The following is a 23,063-nucleotide window of genomic DNA, read 5'->3' as shown; positions in this document are numbered from 1 at the left end:
TTAGGATTGTTTTTCATATTATGTATTTCATGTTATTTACTATTTTATGTGAGATTTTTACATATGTGCAATTTCTGTTTCTTTTCTTAATTTTAATAGTGTTATTAAATTTTCAGCTACAACTTGTCTTTTGTTTATGTGAATTTATGTTTCTTTTGTTGATTTCAATAAATAGTTTTAAATTTTCAGTTCCAAGGTGTCTTATTTCAAAACTTCAAAAATATCTACTAGATGCATAACAAAACACAAATTTGTTTCTGTATCTAATCTATCTGTTTGCTTGCTTAAAACTCGAGAACTGTTGATCCGATTTTCTTTTATATGTATCAGGTAGAGCTGGTCAGGTCTTATTAAGTAGTTTCCAGGGTTGGAAAAAAAAAAAAAAGACATATCTGAACTGGAGCAATCTTGAACAATCCTTGCAGCCAAGCAGTTCATACATGCAATAATTCCACCTCATCTGGCTAGAATGGAATGTATCACTATTGCTGTTTACTTTTATAATGAAACAACCATGGCTATAATTAAGTGTATTTTCATCAGAAAAAAAAGTTCCTACCTCCCCCTTTCACTTCTATCAGCTGGAAAGTCATGTGTCAAAGGTTTTGAATCTGAAGTTTTTCAAAATAAATAAATGGAGGGGGAGGCAGATACCATTGTTCTTCTGACTATGGTGGGGGTACACAAAACATGCCCCAGTTGTTTCACTAGTGGTTAGTAAAAATAGAGAAGCACACCACAAAAAAGAATTAAGACCACCGTGTATCCCTTATTATGATCCTTTATGAATTTATAAAATGAAGAGAATAGGGACTAGATTTTGGATCATAATTATGAAGGAAAGGATGCAACTGAGATTTCCTACTGAGAGGGGGAATACTACACTTACACTTAGACTGAAGGAAGACCTGTCAAAGTGGTGCAGGACAGCAGAGAGGAAGTGGGATTAGAAATAGTCTTCTGACTTCATGACTGATGAGAAATCAGAACATGTTAGTGAGAGAGGGGGGGGTTGCAACGACAGCCTAAGTATGTTCAAGACTAGGGTTGATGTTTCCTTATATTAGCAAGTAAAGACATCCTACAAAGAGTGCTCGGCCAACCAGCTGGTGCTGGTTGGCCGAGTGGTTAGCATACCCACTCTCCAACCAACAGGCTGCAGGGGTTGATTCCTGCCATGGGTATGGATGTTTATGATTGTCATTAGGTGGGAAAAATTTCATCTCCTGGTGTGTGTGTGTGATCACCGCCCCACTTACTGGGGCAGTGATCTCACACACACTGACTTATGTAAAAAAAAAAAAATGTCATTATCATAAAATTCCTGCCATGTACCCTCAAGGGGTGTACAGGATATGATAGTACTACATGAAAAATTTACATCATTACTAACTCCCTATCTACAGTTTTCCTCCAAATCAGTGTATTACTTGTCAAGACACCAATATTATTATTATCAGATCTTATATTTCTATCATCTAAGGCACTTTGTACCATATCAATCCACCTATATCTTGGTCTTCCTCTGGGTCGTTTTGCTGCCAACCTGGCAGAGCACTTGTTTTGCTAATCTTTCCTCGCCCATTCTGTTTAAGTGACCATACCACCTGAGATTAGCTCTGCTAACGCATTCCTGGATGCTGACAATGTCAAGTTCTTTCCTAATATCCTCGTTTTTAATATCATATTGCCATTGATGCCATCTGTTCATGCCTATAATCTTTCTCAGGACTCTCATATCTGTAGTCTCTAGTCTTTGGTCAAGTGTTTTACTTCTGACCCAGCTCTCAGATCCATAAGTTAAAACTGGTTTGAACACTGTCTTGTATACAGCTAATTTAGTGTTCCGACTAATTTCTCTCTTATATCATATGAATTTATTCAATTGACTTCTCACCATACCAGCTTTGCTGATTCTGTTGTCTATTTCTATATTTAATTTACCATCTTCAGTAAAAATCGTGCCTAAATAGCTGAAATGTTTTACTTGTTCCACAGGTTCTCCATTCACAACACAGTTGACATTTTCAATGATTCTGCCTATTTTCATTGTCTTTGTTTTTTTATTGCTGACCTTCATACCATATCTATTACAACAGCTATTCAATTTAGTCAGAGAATCTTGCAGACTTGTAGCGGATTTATTTAGAAATATAACATCATCCGCATAAAGCAAAGAGCTGACATTAACATCTCCAATTTTGATATCATGTTTAATACCACTTTCATTCATAATGTGATCCATATAGATAATGAATAACAGAGGGGATAATGTACATCCTTGTCTCACACCAGATTTAACATTAAACCATCTTCCTGTACTTCCTTCAATTCTAACTGCTGACTTAAAACTCAAATAAAGACTAAGTATTGCTTGATATAATGCCCCATTGACACCATATAACTGCAGCGTATTGAATAGCTTCTCTCTCGGCACCTTATCATATGCCTTTTCCAAATCGACAAAACTTAAGTACAGATCTTTGTTATATTCCCATGCTTTCTCAACTATTTGTCGTAAAGTGAACATGTGATCCTGACAGCCTCTATTTGGCCTGAATCCAGCTTGTTCTTCCACAATTCTTCTCAACCGTTTCTCAAGTATACTTGCATAGATCTTGCCAGGAACACTCAGTAGGGAAATACCTCTGTAATTCTCACATGCAGTTTTATTTCCCTTTTTATATATGGGTACTATGAGAGCTCTACTCCAATCATCAGGAATTCGTCCCTCTGTCCAGGCTTTCTGAACTATGCAGTGCAGCCACTGTAACACTTTTATACCACCATACTTCAGCATTTTTGGTCGAATATCATCTACTTCTGCTGCCTTTCCACATTTCAAGCCTTTGATGGCTTTTTCTACTTCAAGTATGGATATGTATTCCTGACTGCATGCCTGGTCAGTGTTTTTTACCACTGTGCTTTCATCACTGCTTGTTTCATTTAGCAGTTTTTCAAAGTAATTACACCATACTTCAAGGATATCTTTTTCTCCTGTTTTCATGTCACCTTTATCATCTCTAACTCCTTTTACAGAACTCTTTCCTCCATTACTAAGCTTCTTCAACAACATCCAGAATGTTTTGCCAGCTTCTTGATATTTATTTTCTATATTCTTGCCAAAGTCCTCCAATGACTTTTTTTTAGCTAGTTTTACACAGTGTTTAGCATTCCTGTATTTGTCTCTATATTCTCTAAGAGCACAAGCTGACTTATTTGACAGGAACTTTTGATATGCTTTCTTCTTTTCCTTCACTGCCTCTTTAACTTCCTGTGTCCACCAGGGAGTTCTCTGATTTTTTTATCCTTACAGACAACCTCACCACATGTCTCTCTGGCAGAATCAGTCAATGTTTTCTTCAGAGTTTGCCAATGAATCTCCAAGGTTTGATTCCTGTTCTCAAACTCTTTCATTTTTTCTTCAATAATCTTTGTGTATTTTAGTCTACAGTTCACATCTGAGAGCTGCTCAACTTTTATTCGCTTTAAAACTTTCTTACATGTTTTTCTTTTCAATATGAAATTCAATTTTATCTTGCTCAAGACTAAATAGTGATCACTTCCAATTTCAAATCCTCTGTACACTCTGGTGTCCTGCACCAGGGAGAAAACATCACTATCAACAATAACATAGTCAATGAGACTTTTCTTATTCCTAGCCTCTTCTCTCCATGTGAATTTGTGCACATTTTTATGTTGGAACATGGTGTTAGTAATAACCAGTCCATGTCCTGAGCAGAAATCCAACTGGTATTTGCCATTATTATTAGCTTTGCTCTTTTCTCCAAATTTTCCCAAAGTATTTTTGTATGTCTCACAATCATTTCCTACTCTGCTATTTAGATCCCCAACAACGACCAACTTTTCATTTTTCATTGTGTCAGTTGCTTTTTCTAAAGCCTCAAAAAATTCCTCCACTTCTACCTTAGTAGAACCTTCTGTAGGACCATAGGCACAAATAAGTCTCATTGTCCAGTTCCCCATTCTCATATTTGCCCACATTACTCTACTTGAGATATAAATATAAATCTGATAAAAAAAAACTTTAGCCCACCCACGATACAAAATGTACTATAGGTTAGCAAATAACCCTTCGTGGGTATGAACAACATAAAAAAAAGTCATGTAATACTTTTGTGGAGGAAGAATCAATTGCAGTCTTGTGATGGTATGCAACAACAAAAAGGAAGTCAATGAATAATGTTATGCAACAAAAGTTTCCTCATAATTCAAAAAATATTCCTAACAATTTTTTTTTCTAATACAATATGAACAATCAAGATTTGTTTAAAAATGATAAACAGGCCTACAAATGATTAACTTTAATCTCCTTTAATACTGGTTGTTCAATAATCTCCTTTAATGTGTTCAATAATCAATGTTTAACTTAAGAACAGAAATTATGGTTTATCATGAATTTCAAGTCTAGGTTTAGAGATCTAATCAGCAGTTTAGCCCTCCTAAAGTAACATATAAATCTCTATATATAATTCAATTCTTTATTAGTAAAAATACATAACTATGCGACATACATTCACTGCAATGATTTACAGCAAGCATATGTTGCCTTGATAAAATTTTTGGTCTAAAGCTGTTGGTATCAGTGAAACCTGGCTCTCAGTCAGAAGTAGCAACTGGAATTGAGAGTAAAGGATACAGTATTTTTAAGGACAAAAGCAATGGGAGGGAAGAGGCATTATTAATGATATCATATGATTTGAGTCCAGTTAGGTTAAAAACTATGAAAAAAAGTAAGAGTCAAAAAATATCCCATGTAGTGAATTTGAAGATATTTGCTGTGAAGTGAGAGCAAACAGGATGAAATATATGGTGGGGTGCTGCAGTAGACCTAGTAGTTCAGTTGTGGAGGATGAAGAAATCCATTGCCAAATTACCCTGAGTTCTAAACGATAATGGTTATTGGCGACTTAAATTACCCAAACACTAACTGGATAACAGAGAAAATTCATAAGAATGAAGAATTCACTTGAGTTGTGGTGAGACAACTTTCTCAAGGCCAAAGAGTACTAGATTTGAAAAAAAAAAAGTGTTAAAAAGTGTTAGGTTCATGCTGAACTACAAAGCTGGAATGTATGACCAATTCAGAAGAGTACTATGATTGATCCAATGGCATCAGTTGCTGAATGGGAAGGATAGCAATAAACAGGAAGCTTTGAAAAGGTGCTTTAAACGAGGCAGTGCCTAACTGTTCCTAGAGTTCAAAAAAAAAACAATAGGGTGGGAGTGAAATTGATGTGCAACCTCATTAAGCAAGAGAACCATAAAAAGAGGATGATGTGGAAGAAATATTGTGAGAGGTTATGATATACATAAAGTGCAACCCCAAAAGTTAAGAGTATTGTAAAAAGCCGAGTTGGAGTATGAAGAGCTGTGCAGACTACAGGCACCAAAAGAATTTTATCATTATGCTGCAAGTAAAAGAAAGAATGAATGCATAAGAATAACTTTATTAAATGCAGATAGTATTACCCTTGTGTCAGAAGAGGCAAAAAATGCAACTATTCAAATGAATGCTCACTCTACCAAGATTGACCTTGAGCAGGGATTCTCAACCTATGGTACGCATACCATTGGTGGTACTTGAGCCACTGCTGGGTGGTATGAAAACAGATTTGCTTACTGGTACATCTAATATCTTTAATTAAATATAGTGGTATGCCATTGGAAAAGGTTGAGAACCCCTGACCTAGAGCATTGCAGTAACATTGCTACCACTACATTGGATGAAGAGAGAAATTGCACAAGGACTTTCAAGAACCGTTGCATAACCTGGATACGAATTCAACAACAGGAACAGATGGGATATCAGCATGTATGCTAAAGGAATGTTCAGCCAAACTGGTTAGACCCATAACATAATTGTACAATTTGAGTCTCAGCTCCAGCTCAGGAAAGATCTCACAGGAATGGAAAGAATGTATGAATAGGCCTGATGTACAAAGGTAGTGCAAAAAATGTGTCTATCAGTATCTCTGGAAAGTTTGTGAAGCTTTACAAGAAGTTGATGGCTCAGTTGGTATTTACAATACTCTTTGGTTGGAAAGTACTTTGGTTGAAATCCTGTTTAGGAGCAAAGAACCATTATCAATGCTTTTCAAATAAAGGTAAATTAGCCAATCTCATAAGGAAGTGACAGAGTTTTCCCTCCCAAAAATTTTGGTTTTTAATCCTGCAAAACAGGCAAACTAGCCAGAAGAACACACAATTTACAGACAGCAGATAAGATTAACCACCCTATCACCAGGTTTCTAAGTTGCCAATCCACTTGGTAAGTAAAGGCCACCAAGCCTAATACAAAAAGAAGATAAGGTTAGGTTAGGACTCACATTCATAAAGGGGTTGACAAACAAGCTATACAGTGCAAGGAAAAGTATGGGTTTAGTAAAGGGAGACTGTGTCTGAGCAATTTGCTCTTATTTTATAATAATGATGTTATGGCTGAGTTGGATAAATGGAATGGATACACCTCAGGGGGTAACTGTGATACTGAAAAAACTGACCTCACAAATAAGGAAGTCACATTCTGACTCTTCACAAGGTCTTGATACAACCACACCTGGACTACTGTACACAGAAAAAGTTGTGGAAAGGGTGTGTAAAGAAGGGTAATAAAATGATATCAGAATTATAGAATGTAGATTATGAGGACAGACTGAGATTATGTGGACTGCAGGTATTGATAAACGGGAGAAAGAAGGGTATGATAGAGGTCTCTAAATTTCCAAAAGTGCGTCATAGGTTATCAACTGATGAAATTTTCATTATGTGAATGGTAGGTAGAAGATCAAGCAGCATCCATGGACATTAAAGTGTGCATGCAGTTATGAAAGGAGTGATAGCTAGATTTTTCTCTCACAGAGTAGTGAGTGAATGGAAGAGTCTGCATGCTCAAGTGATGAGTGCATCTAGTGCATATGAGTTTAAAAAGGCATGACATGGTGATGTCATACCTTCTTTTAAATCCTTGACTACCTGGGGATCTTTAGTGATGATAATAATATCTATATGAACCAGCAAGTCATATGGCATGAATTGGGAATTTAATAAACCAACCTAATAAAATACTGCTGAGAAAAGAGTGGGGAGGGAATTAAACACCTCTATAAGGAAAAGAAATAAAAAATTATTATTATCAATACATGCTTCAATTTTAAGCAGGTTACTGTTCTAGAGTTAATTTGGTATTAACAAGTCAAAAACAGTATTTACTGATGCTAAACAAAATCTGAAATGCAAGTTTAATAAAGCAATAATGATGTATATTTACAGTAAACCATATGAAATAAACACTTGCAGGCAATTAACACTTAAGATAACCAAACTGTCATCAAAGAACAATAAAATCTCTAATCAAAGAACAATATTAATAACTCTATACTCTACTCTCTCTCTACATAAGAAACACATATATAAAATGTCCAACATTTCCTAAGTCAATTGACTAAGTTCAAAAGAATGTGCAGGCAAAGAAGTTTGTGAAAGCTTGGTCTAAAAGAACAAAATACAGTTAAACTAAGAAACAGGTTAACTTATAAGGACAGCACATTCAGCTTTGTGGCACAGTCAGAATAAATGACATGTTTGAAAAAGACTTGGGTTTGATTCCTAATGATGTGAAAGAACTTTATAAGAGCTTTTCAACTGAAGGTAATTGTTTCTCATGGAAACATGCAAACCAATCTAAGACCATACAAAATTTACACATGAATAATATGTTTAATGGAGAATGAAATTGGGTGGACTGTGTAGCTTCCTTTGATGAATCCTCAACATTTCATGAGCTGTTTAGAAATTATAATAATTTCTTCAATTATAATTCTACTACTAATATTTGGTCACCTGGGTTTCTTTGGAGGGGGGGGGGGTGCTGGAGGTGGTAGAGGGGATTCAGAGATGAGTGACCAAGATGGTGGTGACAGGTCTGTGGAATATTCCGTACAAAGATGGGTTGAAGGTTTGTGGGTTACAAAGTTTAATTGATAGGTGGAAAACAGGGGGCATGATAAAAACTTTTAAGATATTAAAGGGGTTATTTTTCAATATATGACAAATAGAGAACTAGGAGCCATCCATGGAAGTTGTGTAAGAGTGCAGTTAGGGGGTGTGAGGACCAGATTTTTTGCATGGAGAGTGAGTGGAATGGATTGACAGAATTGGTTGCAAGTTCCCTGATGGAGGATGGATTCAAGGAGAGGTATGACAGGACTTGTGTGTATAATGGCTAATTTAGGTCTCCCACGATGATTCTCCCAACTTCATGGAGATGCCTTAAAATAATAATAATTATTATTATAAATAATACAATTCAGAAAATTCTTATATTCTTATGATAACATTGTTATGTTATTCAATAATCTTTTCCCAGTCTGGTGGCTCAAGAGTGGGCCATTTCTCAACTCCCCAACATACAGGCAGTAGACTGGAATTCTATTATGGAATGAATGTGTGTGAAAACTTTAAGCAGTAGTTATGTTTCCATTATATGCTGTGAGATCACCATCCTACTTACTGAGGACCTGAAGTGATTTGAAAAAGTTTCAGTTATAATCCCTACAGCAAGATTTTTGAATTTTCTTTACTTCACCCATAGTTTTAAAATGTACTGTATTTTTAAAATCTGTCATGGGTGAATTTAGCACAAAAAATGTAATATGAATTAAATTTGAATATGCATATGAAATAAACATGAAATATAAATATGAATAAATGCATGCTATAATGTTGCTAAACGTGTACAATTATTTCCTACTGCTTTTCAATAATGCTAAACTTTCTATCCACTGACCTTTTTCCATTCCAGTGATTCTGTCAAAACTTTTTTCTAACTACTAAATTATAAAAGGAAATCTATTTATTAAGTTTGCTAAAATGAATACCAGTGGATATGCTAAACAATTTCCTTTTTTTTTTTAATTTAGCTGACAACAACCCTAAAATAAAAGCATAGATTAAAGTATAAAACAAAATTAACGCATTAATACTTGTTAATCAAAATACAATATGCAGCTTAATATTAACTAACCTGCAGCAAAATGAAGTGGGGTGGACTTTCTTCCAGCCGCGTCTCTTGAATTAACATTCTGAGGAGTTACTAATTTCTTAACTCTGGTAATATCTCCATTCCTACAAGCTTCAAATAATTCCCTACCTACATCACATAAGCCATGTGAAAATTCGTTCGCTATTACATTGGAAAATGCAACTCGACGCGTCGCCATTATCCATCATTGTTTCGTTTACAAACTTTAGTATTTAGCCCTCTTCTGACATTCTGAAATCGCCATGAATGGGAGGGTAAAAAAAAAAAAAAAAAATTGGCATATTAAAATCAAAGTGAAAGAAACAGTAAAGAATGTTTTCCACATTGACGACTAGACTTTTACTAAAAGAAAAAAAAATATTTTTCCTTATCCAAACTTCCAAAGATTTTAACAGTCGCTCAATAATGTGACCATAGGTAAGAATATTACAGAATAGGTAAGAATATTACAGAAATATATAATACACGCACAGAATGTTTAGGCTTATTCGTTGAATTATTTAGCATCTGCTTAATATCGTTTTGTGCTTTTTTCTGGAAAGCTAAAAACGGAAAATTATACGCTGTGCTTGAATTGTCTAATGGCATTGGAATGGATGCGGAGCGATGATGTTTGCAAGACTTCCACAGGCGATTGAGGGAGGTAGACGGTATCTCACGGACCATTCCAGAACACTCCACAGGTCCAAATGGGTCAATTCAATGAATTCGCAGACATTCCAGATGAGCAATGTCCCTCATCTGGTCTTTGAACAAATTTTTTTACTGCATGGACTTGGTGATATAAAACATTATCTCCCAAGAAGGCCAGCTATTCGTCTTGGAGGCAATTCTTCAATTCAATAATAAAAGTAGTCTTCGACGAGCTTCCAGTAGCCACATCGGTAATACGCTGACCGCTACATAGATCTTAATTCTGACTAAAACGCATACCATGATACCACTTCCACTGGCCTATCAAGTAGAAAACATACAAGAAGTCCATATTCGTGTTATGATTACGTCCTTAGCAACCTTATCTGCATAGATTAGCAAGAAATGTGGCTTGTCACACCAGCATACTATTTTCACTGCTCATACTTCACACACACATACACACATGGAGCGTTACACCATTAGCTCACTACAACCAGCAAACACTCTACTTGCTGCTTAATAACTTAATTAAATTAAGCAAAAGATGGTTTTATTTGTTAGGCTCTGTGTTGTATACAGCTTAATCGCTAGAGATTATGGGTGCCCAAAAAAGGGTATAAACAGTGGCGCATCAAAGATGGAGGTATCCAATGATCATGTTGTTGAAAGGCCTTGAAAATGTGGTTCTATCGTTCTCGTTTATATATATATATCCGCCCACCTAGTATATATATATATTCATTTTAATATAAACTGACTAAAAATCCGAGAGTTATAACAAATTGAGATTTATTTGAAAACACAACATGTTTCGTCGGGATTGACTTCATCAGGCGTTAAGAACATAGAAAGCTATTAAAAGACACTGAAAAAAATATTGAGACAATCTAAAACTATACAATTATAAAGCTATAATATTCGACTGTAAATTACAGTTATTATGAACTTGAGCTATAGTCCGTGTTAAAGTTCTATTGTTGTTCACTTGTGCGTGTGTGGAACCACACGATCTCCAGTATCGGATAGTAGAGCTGAAAGAGTCAGGAAAATTATAGCTGAGATTATTGTTCATATGAAGAGGGTCCAAGGTGATTTCTTTTGGCTCGACAATGCGGCGTTCTACCTCATTGTGGCAAATGTGTAGGTTTGAAGTTGTTGTTCAATTTACTTCATATTGGCAGCTTTCGTTGTTCGTGTTTATTGAAAACAGGACATGACCTGATAGGGCAGTAGTACTAGTACTAGTACTATTGAAATAGTACTAGTACTATTACTAGTGTCGTAGGTAGGGGGAACAAGCTGGTGGTAGTTGTCTGTTATACTCTCTCTCTGTTCCGATGGTCTAGATTCACTGATAGCTTGAGTTCACTATCAGTAAAGGTTTGAAACGCGTCGAGACTGGTTGATGATGATTTATGGTTTTAATGGTGCAAGGACCTTTGCTATCCTTGCACCATATCAAAGGTTATAGCAGTACACAAGGTAAGGCAATCACAAACATCCATGCCCGCAGTGGGATTCGAACCCGCTACAGGCTGGTTGTAGAGCGGGTACGCTAACCAGGCCGGCGGAGACGGGTCGAACCTATCTTCAAATATCAGTTGATGCTAAAGAATCTCAGCCTACTACCTCTTGGAAATAAAAGGCATTAGAGGATTTTATATATTATATATTCTGTGCACTTAACATCATATCTAACACGAAATTACACAGACACTATATTATTATTATTACTCGTGACACCTCCGAGGATTCTGAGACTCATCGCGGGAGGACGCTGTCCATCTCCATTACTACACTACATATTTAATGACAAAAAAAAAAAAAAAAAAAAATACTATTTTCATTCAGTTTTTTTTTTTTTTTGTCACTATCCAATTAGCATTACATATGTATAGACAAACTTTATTATATGCGACGATATGGCCTATTTGGCCATACAAATATTTTGTTGAAGTATGCATATTTATGACATATGTGCTATAAGCTTAGAGATACTCATTCCTCATTTAAAGTGATTGGAATACTATGAGTTCTGCATGGTCTCTCTCTCTACTACTGTTTGATATTTCCAAGTATTAAGCATAGAATTCCCAGCATTTCTAGTACAGCCTGTATTATCATAAAATATAAATACCATAGCTCATATGCTATATATATAACAGAGCTCTTCTTTCTTTTAAGCACATGCGAGATCAGGAGTGATATGACATCACTAGTATAACTCCTGTAATTTAAAAACAGAAAATAGAAGAAATAATCTTTTAACTGATGGGTGTAAAATGTAAAGATTCATCTTGCGATTATGAATTAATCTAAATGATTCTAAAAGCTATTTTTTGTGAGGGATTATGAATTATCAAAAGAAAAAAACCCTTTTTCTTTTGATAATTTGAAATAATTCTAATTTGATAAAGAAACAAAATATAGCAAATTTTCTAAAGTTTTTTCATGCCCCCCCCCCCCAAAAAAAAAGAGTAGGCGATCTTTCAGGTTTACACAGCAGGGCCGGTGCGAGAGTATCTGACGCCCCTCGGCAAAGAAAATTTAGGTGCCCCTATACGATGTCTCTATGCAGTAATAGTGCGTCATTTTTTTCAATACCCAAATTCGATTAGTGCGCCTCTAAAATTCAATTAGTGCGCCCATATACATCTAAAAAATAAATGTTACAGATTTTTAAAATTTTCTGTCTATACATTTTTATGGCAAACTATTTAAAAAAATCACTCACCAGAATGAAATAATTTAGTTACCGATTAAAGCATTTTACAAAGTTATTTTTAATGCCATACTACACTACTTCCATGTACACTATGTATACTAGGGTTTTCCAAACTCTGTTCCGCGAGAAGTTCCTGGAATTTGTCATTTTACTTTTCTAAGCATTTTTTATGAATAAATATTTTATAGTGGAAATATTCTGAGGAGAATGATATTCAAGAATATGTTGAAAAGCTTGGACCCAGAACGCCTAATAACATTTGTGTATCGTTAATTTTCACACATCGAAACTTTTCAACATTTGGGAAAGAGAATACCGCTGTTTATGATCGGTCATAAAAATTGCCCGCAAGCGGATTATAATAATCGGCGGCGTATAATATTTTACGTACAAGCGAAGTTTTTAAGCAGCAATGCAGAGGCTGACCCTGATGAATAGAGAAGCAGTAAAATTTGCAGAAGAGTAGAATAGGCAATAGGGGCATACCGTCGGTTGTATGAAAAAAAAAAAAAAAGTCCGCCAAACTACATTAGCGCAATTCTTTGTTAAGAAGTTGAATTATAAAATTTATATTCTGAATAGGTTTTATAGTCTTTCAGCTTCATGATTTTACTTTAACTAGGTCCTGAGACATACCTTAATTCTTTTATAAAAAAATTAAGGTTCAAAAAGTAAATTTGAGAACGAATTATACTTTTTGCCATAGGTTATTCTATTCGATTAGTGCGTTTTCGATTAATGCGCCTGTTTTAAAGAACTCATTAGGGGCACTAATCGAGGGATTGCTGTATATAAATATATATTTTGTCACACAAGCACACGTACACCTACACATGTGGATATTTATAAAAATAATATCATTATGAACATTTATATATAAAATTTATATATAAATGTTTATATATAAAATTTATTAATCAAAACCATTACATTTGTATACATATATGTATACTCCTAATATCTGTAAAGCAAGAAAATTATTACATCTTAAATACAAAAATTATGAAAAATTAATCTTTCGGGCTTTACAGTGAGTCGTTCCTGAGCCATCGTAGAGCGAGTGTAAGTTTTTGTAAGTTTTAATTTTGAGAAGTTCCTTTCTGAACTTGCTACCGATACTGGCAATGTCGAAAAAATTCTCAGAGCAATAAACACATTTGGAACACTATTTTCTAAATTATTTTTGCATATGTACGATTGGACATCTAATGAGGAAGTATTTTCTGGAATTCGCCTTGCTATTATTTGTAATTCACTACATAAATCTGTTCCGTCAATATCTCTAGAACAGTGGTTCTCAAACTGGGTGCCGGAAGTATGCCCCAAGGGTGCCGTGAAATTTTGAATCGTTTATTTGAAAAAAGCAAAATATTCAATTGCCACAAATAACTAAATCAAAAACAAAAAAATTATATATATTTTGATTTTAATGGATGAAGCGTATATGAAAGTTATCATTTTTTGTATCACTCTTATATTATATCCTGGGATTTCATTAGATCACCGCGTGTCGTAGTAACTAGATATGTGACGGCACATAAATACTGGGGAAAATGAACTAATGAATGGTTAGTTGTCCTGCTGTCTGTTTTAGTATTTCTCTGTTCAGTGTGACAAATATTATACATGGTCATTTTGCCTAAACAAAAATCATGAGTCTTTTGTCATCGGTGAAAATAAACGAAGTACGATATTAAAGTCGTTAAATTCAGTGAATAGAGGTTTTTCTTATTGTTATATATTCCAACTATAACGAGAGACATCGTAAACAAATGTTTTTCCTTTTTCCATCCGGAAAAAAAAAATTATTTACTTGAAATAAATTTTTAAATAAAATATTAAAGTTACATATGCCCTTAAAAAATTTTTTCCTTAAAAAAAGAAGGTGAAGATTCTGACGATCAAGAAATGTCTAATTGTAGCAAAGCTAACGAACCAATTCGCACTAATAAATTATCAAAAACTGATACTTGCATTAATGAAGATTTGACTATTTTTAACGTTCAGCAACAAAAAAGCACTAATGAAACAACAGGAACAGAAAGAATAAGTTCATGTAAAAAGAGAACAATGAAAAATAATGTAAAAACTCGTTTATATCAAGAGAACTATCTAAAAATGGGATTTAGGCGGTGTGGTGATAAATTAATTCCCAGACCTAAGTGTATTTTGTGTGGTTTGGTTCTATCAAATGAGGCTATGATTCCTAGCAAATTATTGCGACATTTCTCCACAAAACATGACAACTTGTCGAATAAAAATCCTGAATATTTCAAAGAGTTAATAAGATTACAAGAAAAACAAAGTAAAAGTTTTGTAAGAAAGTTTACAATTTCCGACCGAGTTCAAGAAGCGAGTTATTTAGTCGCTGAAATAATTGCGAAGGAAATGAAGCCTCATACTATCGGCGAAACTTTGATTCGTCCGGTTCAGCAATTGTGAGAACAATTTTTGGTACTGAGGCAGAAGAAGAAATAAAGAAGATTCCATTATCAAATGATACTATGAGTCGACATATTTATGATCTGTCAGTCGATATTGAAAAGTCAGTTATAACCAAAATAATCGAATCAAAATTTTTCAGTTTGCAGTTAGATGAGTCAACTGATATCGGTGGTAAAGCACACTTACTTGTTTTTACTCGATTCATTGAAGATGATAATATTATCGAAGAATTTCTATGCTACAAGAAATTCGAAAAAACCACGACGGGAAAAGATGTTTTTGATATAATGAACACATATTTGAATACAAATGGTCTATCGTGGAAAACTTGTGTGGGTACATGTACAGATTGTGTACATATACTCACATTTGGAACATATAAGAACATTTGAAATTACAAATGGGTTTGTTTCCTTTGCTAGAAAAGAAAATGAGAACATTATAACGACTCATTGCTTCATTCATCGTGAATCATTGGTGGCAAAGACAATAGGCTTGAAATTAAAAAGTGTATTAGAAGAAATCATTCAGATGGTTAATTATATCAAGGCCAGACCATTAAAATCTAGAATATTTGCAGGACTATGTGAAGAGATGCAATCTCATTACAAGAATCTTCTTCTTCATACCGAAGTAAGATGGCTTCCAAAAGGTCGCGTATTGGATCGTTTTTTTGAACTTAAAGAAGAAATATTAATGTTTTTCCAAAATGAAGACAAACCAGAATTGTATAAATTATTACAAGATGATTTTTGGTGTTCCAAACTAGCCTATTTAACAGACATATTCGATCATCTGAACAAGCTGAACTCCAACATGTAAGGAAGAAATGAGAATATTTTGACATCTACAGATAAAATTGAAGCTTTTAAAGATAAAATAAAAATGTGCAAGATAAAATTAAGCACCAACAATGTAGAAATGTTCCTTAAAGTTGCCTCCAGAAAATGTAAGAACCCTGATCTGCAGAAGCTTATTTACAGTCATTTAACATCGTTAGAAGAAAAAATTGACCATTATTTTCCAGACATTTCAGTTCAATTTATACGATTGGATTCGAAATCCATTTGTAGAGTCAACATCATCAATGAGTGAGTTAAGTCTTATAGAAGCCGGAGAATTAATTGATATAAGTAACGATTGTACGTTGAGAATGAAGCATTCAGAAATGTGTTGAATTCATTTTGGATAACAATTACGAAGGAGTATCCCAATATAGGATTCAAAGCGCTTAACATCTTATTGCAATTTTCTACATCTTATTTGTGTGAACTGGGTTTTACTGCAATCGTAAATATTAAAACAAAGAAGAGAGAAAGACTAAAGGCTCTTGAAAATTAGATGAAAATATGTCTCTCAAAAACAAGGCCTAATATCAAAGAAATATGCAAACAACACCAGGTACATATTTCACATTAAGTCCATATTTTATTATCTGAACCTTTATAATAGCTTTTGTTTTGTATGTTTTTGGGTTGTTTGAAAGTAAACCAATTTAGTTTAAATAAAATCTGTTTTCTTTTAAACACGCTTTCCTTCATATCTTTAGTATCTGTAATATCAATTTATTTATGGGTTATATATGCGAGTATTTCAGAATCAATTAATCGGCACTTTACTCTCTATAAAAAGCAAATAATATTAGGGGTGCCGTGAAATTTATTTATTGATTTTAGTGTGCCGCCAGACAAAAACGTTTGAGAACCACTGCTCTAGAATTATCATGTGTTAAATAATTCTCCAATATCAAACATTTTTTAAGCAGTTCTGCTGAAGTAATTTTTTGAAATCATATATATTTAAACGAAAACCAAACTTTTCGCTAATTGTAGACATGTGCTTGAATTTTCCATCAACAGATGCAATTGCGGTATCAATAATTGAAAAATAAAAACTAACTTAAATTTTTATTTACAATCTGTTATGAATTCATCTTCTACTTCATACACAAATTGTTTCTTTTTTTTTCTAACTGTATCTTATTCAAAATTAGGCGTTACACCTAAGACCTCAGCGATTTTTTCCGCATCTGTTAACATCTTTTCAAATTCATCCTCATTTCGGATTTTCATTAAGAAATTCTTTGTATCATTAATACAATTTATGGCACCATTTATATCAAGGCTTGTATTCTGAAGTTGTTTACTTGTAAAGTTTATTTCAAAAAGTATATTATACCACATTACTCAGGATGCGAAAATTTGAACTTTCAAAATTTTTCCTTTGACAAATTTCAAAAAATTTCCGTTTCCATGCGAAAACAATGTCTCATTTGTTTCTCGAAATGATCAATTTTGAATAGCTAACGTCTGAACTATAAAGCAAAAGTTGTTCTAATACTTGCACCCAATGTTTCTCCTCTTTTCTAATAAGTAGCAAGTTCTCTTCATCAATAGTTTTCTTTTCTTTTATTCGAATTTCGAATTCTTTCCACTTATCGTAATTTTCAACGTGTCTTTGACTTTTTTTCATGCGCAGCTAAAATAGAAGCATTTTTCCAGTCCCTCAATCTAGAATCAGCAAGGTTAATCCGCCATTGATCAAATAATAAACAGCAGAAGCAAAATGCAAAATCCGTGGATTTTGAATACAATAAAAAAAAAATCAGCTAACGCCTTTTTATTCCCATATACGGGGAGTAGGCGAGGCCATTTAGCCCTATCTAACTTTTGGAGACTGAGTGGGCAGTTCAATCTCCACTGGTACCAATCAGAGATAGATGGCCCAAGGCTGTCACTAATTAAGCCGTACTCAGTGAAGAGAGACGGCTCAAATGTGCCGCCATCTCGTGGTCCCTAACCCTAACACAATATATTTAATGTCTGAAATAATGTGGGTTCTACGGTCGATTTTCTTGAGTTTACAGGACGAAAAACCCGAGTTTCCGGGAGGAAAAACCTGCTTGCCCGTGCCAGAGATCGACTAACTCGGGAACCGGTCGAAAAAAGGCTTAGAAAAATTTCCTCTAGTCGCCGACTAGACTCGAAACCAAGTCTTCCTTCGTGCAGCCAAGCGTTTTTATAGTTTTCTATATTCGGCATGAAACTCTCTGATTCGATTCCAATCTTTGAGTTTCTTATTCGGTTTTGAAACAATGTGGATTTTATATCCCCTTAATTTAAAATATTGTTTATATCGCCGAAATGAAGCTTATTAGCTCTTTATATTTAAGTAACTTTATGGTTGCACCTCTTTAGAAACTCGTATAGCAGAGTATATAAGTTCTTTTCGCTATACACTTTGGTATTATGGTCTAGCTACTCACTGATGAAGCCTCAAAAAAGGCTGAAACCGGTGAGATGCTAATATGAGTTCGCTCTCTTAAGGTTTTTGCCTTAAGAGAGCAATTTGAGTCTCTGGGGAAAGTGTTTTCCGGCACGGCCCGGTGAGGGGCTTTGTCGATGAATGCTTTTCTTCGGAATTTGAGCGGTTCTGCTCGGTGGTGGTGGAGGGTGGAAGGCCATCACTGAGTGGAGCCAACGCTGAGATGGACGGTCACAATTGAGTGGCCTAGGGATCGTCCGAATTTTTAGAGACGGCTTTACTTATTCATAAGGCTGAAACCGGTCTGGGTAGTGACCTCCCTCCATAATGTAATAACAGCATACATTTCCTAGGAAATGTGTTTTTACATTATGGAAAATACCTAAGAATAGCGATCTGAACTTTCCCCACCTTTGCAACGAGTTGTCCGATATTGTGCTACGTACTAGGGTCACTTGCATTAGCTCACGCTAGTGTTTGCCGATACTTTATAGTTTTCTATATTCGGCATGAAATTCTCTGATTCGATTCCAATCTTTGAGTTTCTTATTCGGTTTTGGATCAAAAATTTTGAAAAATTTAAATGTAGCAAGTTAAATTTTACTAAATGCAATATATTAAATACTTACTGTTAACCCCATCAAAATGAGTTGCAGTGTGTTGCAGAATTTGTATCTAAAGCGGCGTATTGCCGAAATTTAAAAATACATATAAAATAGCGGACTTTTATATCTATTTATTTATTATTATTATTTACGTTTTGCGCCTCTTTCGCCACGCCCTCGTTACCGCACTGCTATTAATAACATCATTCCTGATATTAACTTTGCTACTTTTTTGTTTTGACTTTATTATATATAAGAAGGGCAAGAATTATTTCGTTTCGCAGCCAAAAAGTTTCAGGAAACACTAGTCTATGCAGTGTAATTCCCCAGTAGTGCAGGCAGCACTCTTTTAGCAATAACTGATGGAAAGCGTTGACAGCTGTCCTTTACCTTGTTAGCGACAAGTACACTTTCTGTCCAGCATAGATAGAGAGAGATGACTCAGGAATGTGATAAATAACTGTCGCCATCTCGTGTTCCTAATCGTAATTATTATATTATTGTACGTATATCATCATATGAGTTCTAGATTTGATGAGTTAAAGTCTATAAAATTTAAAAAAAAATCATGACTCCGCTAACGCCTTTTATGCGTCAAAGGAAGAAGGTCAGGATATTTAGCCCTAACTAACTTTTGAAGACTAGTAGGTAGCCAGCCTTTACCAATTGCCAATCACAAAATAGTTGACTCAAGACTATTAGTGATTTTAATTGGAATATAGGAAGAGAAATGAGGAGGAGACCACAACAAACAATTATCTCCATGACATGGTCCCTAAACTTAACACATATTATTCATTCATTTCGTATGATGATTCAACGGCCGTGAGCCCCTTTTATGGGTAGGTATGGCACCACCTCAATTCCCATTATTTTTATCTGGGCTCGGGACCAGCATAGCTGACAATTCAGACCTATGGCTGGAGAGATTGTCTTAAGTATTTCTAACTGTATCTGTGTGTGTTCACAAGGCCGGTTTGCCTGCTTACAGAATGAAAAACTCCAGATAAACTGAGGGAAAACCCTGCTGTCCATGCCCAAGGCCAGCTAACTTGGCTATGGCTGAGGAAGATCCTTAAGCTTCTCACGTCGTCGACTGGAATCGAAACTAGGACACTCCTTCACTAGGCATATGGTTGCGAAGCGCATTGTCACTAGGCTAACCGCGCGGACACTATATTATTGTCTGAAATGACATGAGTCCTATGGTCGATTTTCTTGAGTTTACTTGAGAAAAAAAGCCACTTACTCGTGTCAAAGATTGACTAACTATGTAACCGGTCGTAGAACGGCTTAGAAAAAGTTTCCCTAGTTGGTGAATAGAATAGAATTTAGAATGGCATTTCTCCTAGCTAGATGCCCAGAGAAATAGAAAAAGTTTGATACTGGTATGGAGTGTTATTCTTATCATAATGCATCTAATTATTCATGTCTTAGAGAAGGAAATATATTCTGCAAAATGTGAAACAAAAATGCCATTTGTTATGAAGTTAACTTCACTGTATAAACAACTAGAATAGAAAGATATTTCACATGCTAACTTTTGTTTGGTTATACTTAGGTAAAATATATATTAATGCAATTTTTTGTAGAATTTATTTTTGCTTAGAAAGAATGTATACTAGACAAAGAAATCATATTCTTGTTTATTTCTGCATCCAAGCATGAGAAAAGAAAGCATTTTGGTGACGTATCTTCACGACTAAGCTGCTTCTTGTAAAGTATTGCTCGATTTTTTTCTTTCAGAACTTTAGAACCGTGGTATATTTGTTGAATTCACTGATAGAATTCAATAATAAAACAAGTTTATTAAAATGGGCAGAATAAGAGAAACAAACATTTCATTGCACGTTTAAGGTATTCAGCTAAAAATGAATTCAAGATTACTAGGTTATCAAATTAGACTATCCTGATTTTTCTGCTATCCGGTTTGAGGTTGTGTAAAAGCACAGATGCTCATCACAAAAACATTTATAAGACTCTTATGTACCACTTTTATGGTCCTCTATGATTTTAAAAAGCCAATAGAATAGGAAATGTAGATTTGGGATCAAATGAAGAAACATTTCATGCTCTTTTCTGGCAGTCTAGCGCCATATATATACATTATATATATGGCAGAAAAAATACATGAGATTTAATAAGGTTTCACTACTAGTTTCATCGGAAATGCCAACTTTGTCAGGTGAATACAGTACCATGGAGAAAACAACATTAAAAATATATTGCACTATAGACAAAACAGAGTTTAGAGCAAGTAGTAGTTGTGTTTGAAATTGAGTCCGAGCGTTAGTTCTGGCGTGAAGCACTGTGCGTCTGAATGATATCGTGAGTGTGCCAAAACTGGATTACAGCGCTATGTGAATCGGACAGGCTGTAATTGAGATTGCTGTTTAGATGGCCAAGGTCGAGAGCTATTTCTTTGGATTCCAAGATAAGTCTTCTAATTCATCGCAGCATTTATGGATGTTTGAAGTTGAGTTCCAGTCTATTTCATGTTGCCGTCCTTCAACATTGGTACTGGCCGAGAATAAAACGTGGCTGTATCCAGCGCACTAACATGGACTCTGTTATAAGAAATGTCATGTTGTTGTTCTTCTAGTCGGAGAGAGAGATGGACTTTTCTGTCTGGCCATAATATGGTTTGCCGCAACTGCAAATGATTTTGTATAATCCTGGGAACTTAAGAAGGTTGTGTTTTACTTTAGGTTGACTGAGGTAAGATCGAAGTTTTGGAAAGGTGGAGAAATACGTTTTAACATTAAATTTCTTCAGGAGTTTTGCTAGTTTAGGAGAAAGAGAACTTATATACGGTAAGGAGATGTAGGCTGTTGGGCTTGAGTTATCTTCATTACTATATTGATTGCGTACATTAAGACGATTATAGATATTTTTAGGAGAGTAACCGTTATTTAAGAAAGTCCTTTTGAGGTAACTAAGTTCTTGTTGAAGTTCCTCTTCTTCTGATAACAAGGATCTCGCCCGATGAGCTAGTGTGGAAATAATTCCTAATTTCTGAGGGGGAGGGGGGATAGTGGTGAGGCGAAGCAAGAAGGTACCTGTCGATGTGGGTTGGCTTTCTAAAAATAGAAATCTTGAGACCATCCGTTGTTCTAGTAAGTTTATACATAGAAAAGCTAAAACACCATTAACTTCTGGTTCAAATGTGAAGTTTATATTTTGATGAAAATTGTTTAAATGATCCAGAAAGGTTTGTAAGGCCGTGCTCCCAAATTAGGAAAATGGCGTCCATGTAACGTAGCCAGATTTTGTGTTTCAGTGTCACTGAGGAAATGGCCTTCTCCTCAAAATTTTCCAGAAGAAAGTTTCTTTCAGAAAAACGGCCCAGAAAACTTACAAACCTTTCTGGTTTACAACGAATGCCTAAAAAGAGGACGAATTCCTTCAATACGGAAGCGCTCAAAAATTATACTCATAATCAAATCAGGAAAAGAAATATCCGACGAAATTAGTAAATAGAGACCAATCAGTCTCATAAATGTTGCTGGTAAGACACTAGAAAAACTCCTAATAAACCGAATAATGCACTATGTCTACTCAAGAAACCTATTAAGCAGCAATCAATACGCATTTAGACCTCAGTCCAGCACAGTGGACTCAATTATGGAGGTCAAAGAGTTCACAGAAGACAGTCTACAGCAAAAAAAAAAAAGACGCACTACTGATCTCAGTCGATGTGCAAGGAGCCTTCGATGCTGCGTGGTGACCAGCCATAATCAACCAGTTAATAGATTTAAAATGCCCAAAAAACTTACTCTCACTCACAAAAAAATTATTTTACAGATAGAAGAGCAACCATGACATTAAAAACCACAACTCTAGCGAAAGAAGACAAACGAGGCTGCCCGCAAGGTTCCTGCTGTGGGCCAGGTTTCTGGAACATCTAGTAAGACTGGCTTTTAAGACTTCCTTTCACTACTGAAACAAAAGTCATAGCCTTCGCCGATGATAATGATTCGAGGACGCCACGGCTTACAGTTAGAAGTAACGGCCAACGAAGAGCTCTTTAAAATTGCAGAGTGGGCACGTGAGAAGAAAGTTGCATTCAATAGCAGCAAGTCTAAAGTGCTTCACATCTCATGTAAAAAATCAACACAACCTGTTACGGTCTTCCTAAATGGAGAAGTTCTCGAGGTAGCCAGTGAGCTAAAATACCTAGGAGTAATAATAGATGAAAGATTTAGCTTCAACAAGTACATCTCATATGTTGCCGAAAAAAGCTTACAAATTGTAAACCTTCTAGCAAAGTAGGCAAAGGATTAAGTGGGGATTAGGCCAACGAGCACTGAAAACAATATATACC

General features: G+C 35.1%; 1 protein-coding gene across 1 annotated transcript in view; it reads right to left on the bottom strand.

Moving 5' to 3' along the window:
• Tnks (tankyrase) overlaps positions 1-9,242 on the bottom strand; it is a 443,661-nt gene extending 434,419 nt beyond the window's left edge. The window contains exon 1 of the mRNA XM_090403559.1: positions 9,047-9,242. Coding sequence (XP_090259685.1) covers positions 9,047-9,242 — 196 coding nt within the window. The remainder of the gene's footprint in view (positions 1-9,046) is intronic.
• Between the last annotated feature and the right edge of the window lie 13,821 nt (positions 9,243-23,063).

The sequence above is a fragment of the Typopeltis vanoorti genome, chromosome 14 (genome assembly GCF_054136105.1).
Source record: "Typopeltis vanoorti isolate ZY-2024b chromosome 14, IOZ_Tvanoo_1.0, whole genome shotgun sequence".
In the NCBI taxonomy this organism is placed as follows: Eukaryota; Metazoa; Arthropoda; class Arachnida; order Uropygi; family Thelyphonidae; genus Typopeltis; species Typopeltis vanoorti.
Note: the sequence above shows the minus strand (reverse complement) of the source record. Positions and strands in the feature narration are given on the sequence as shown.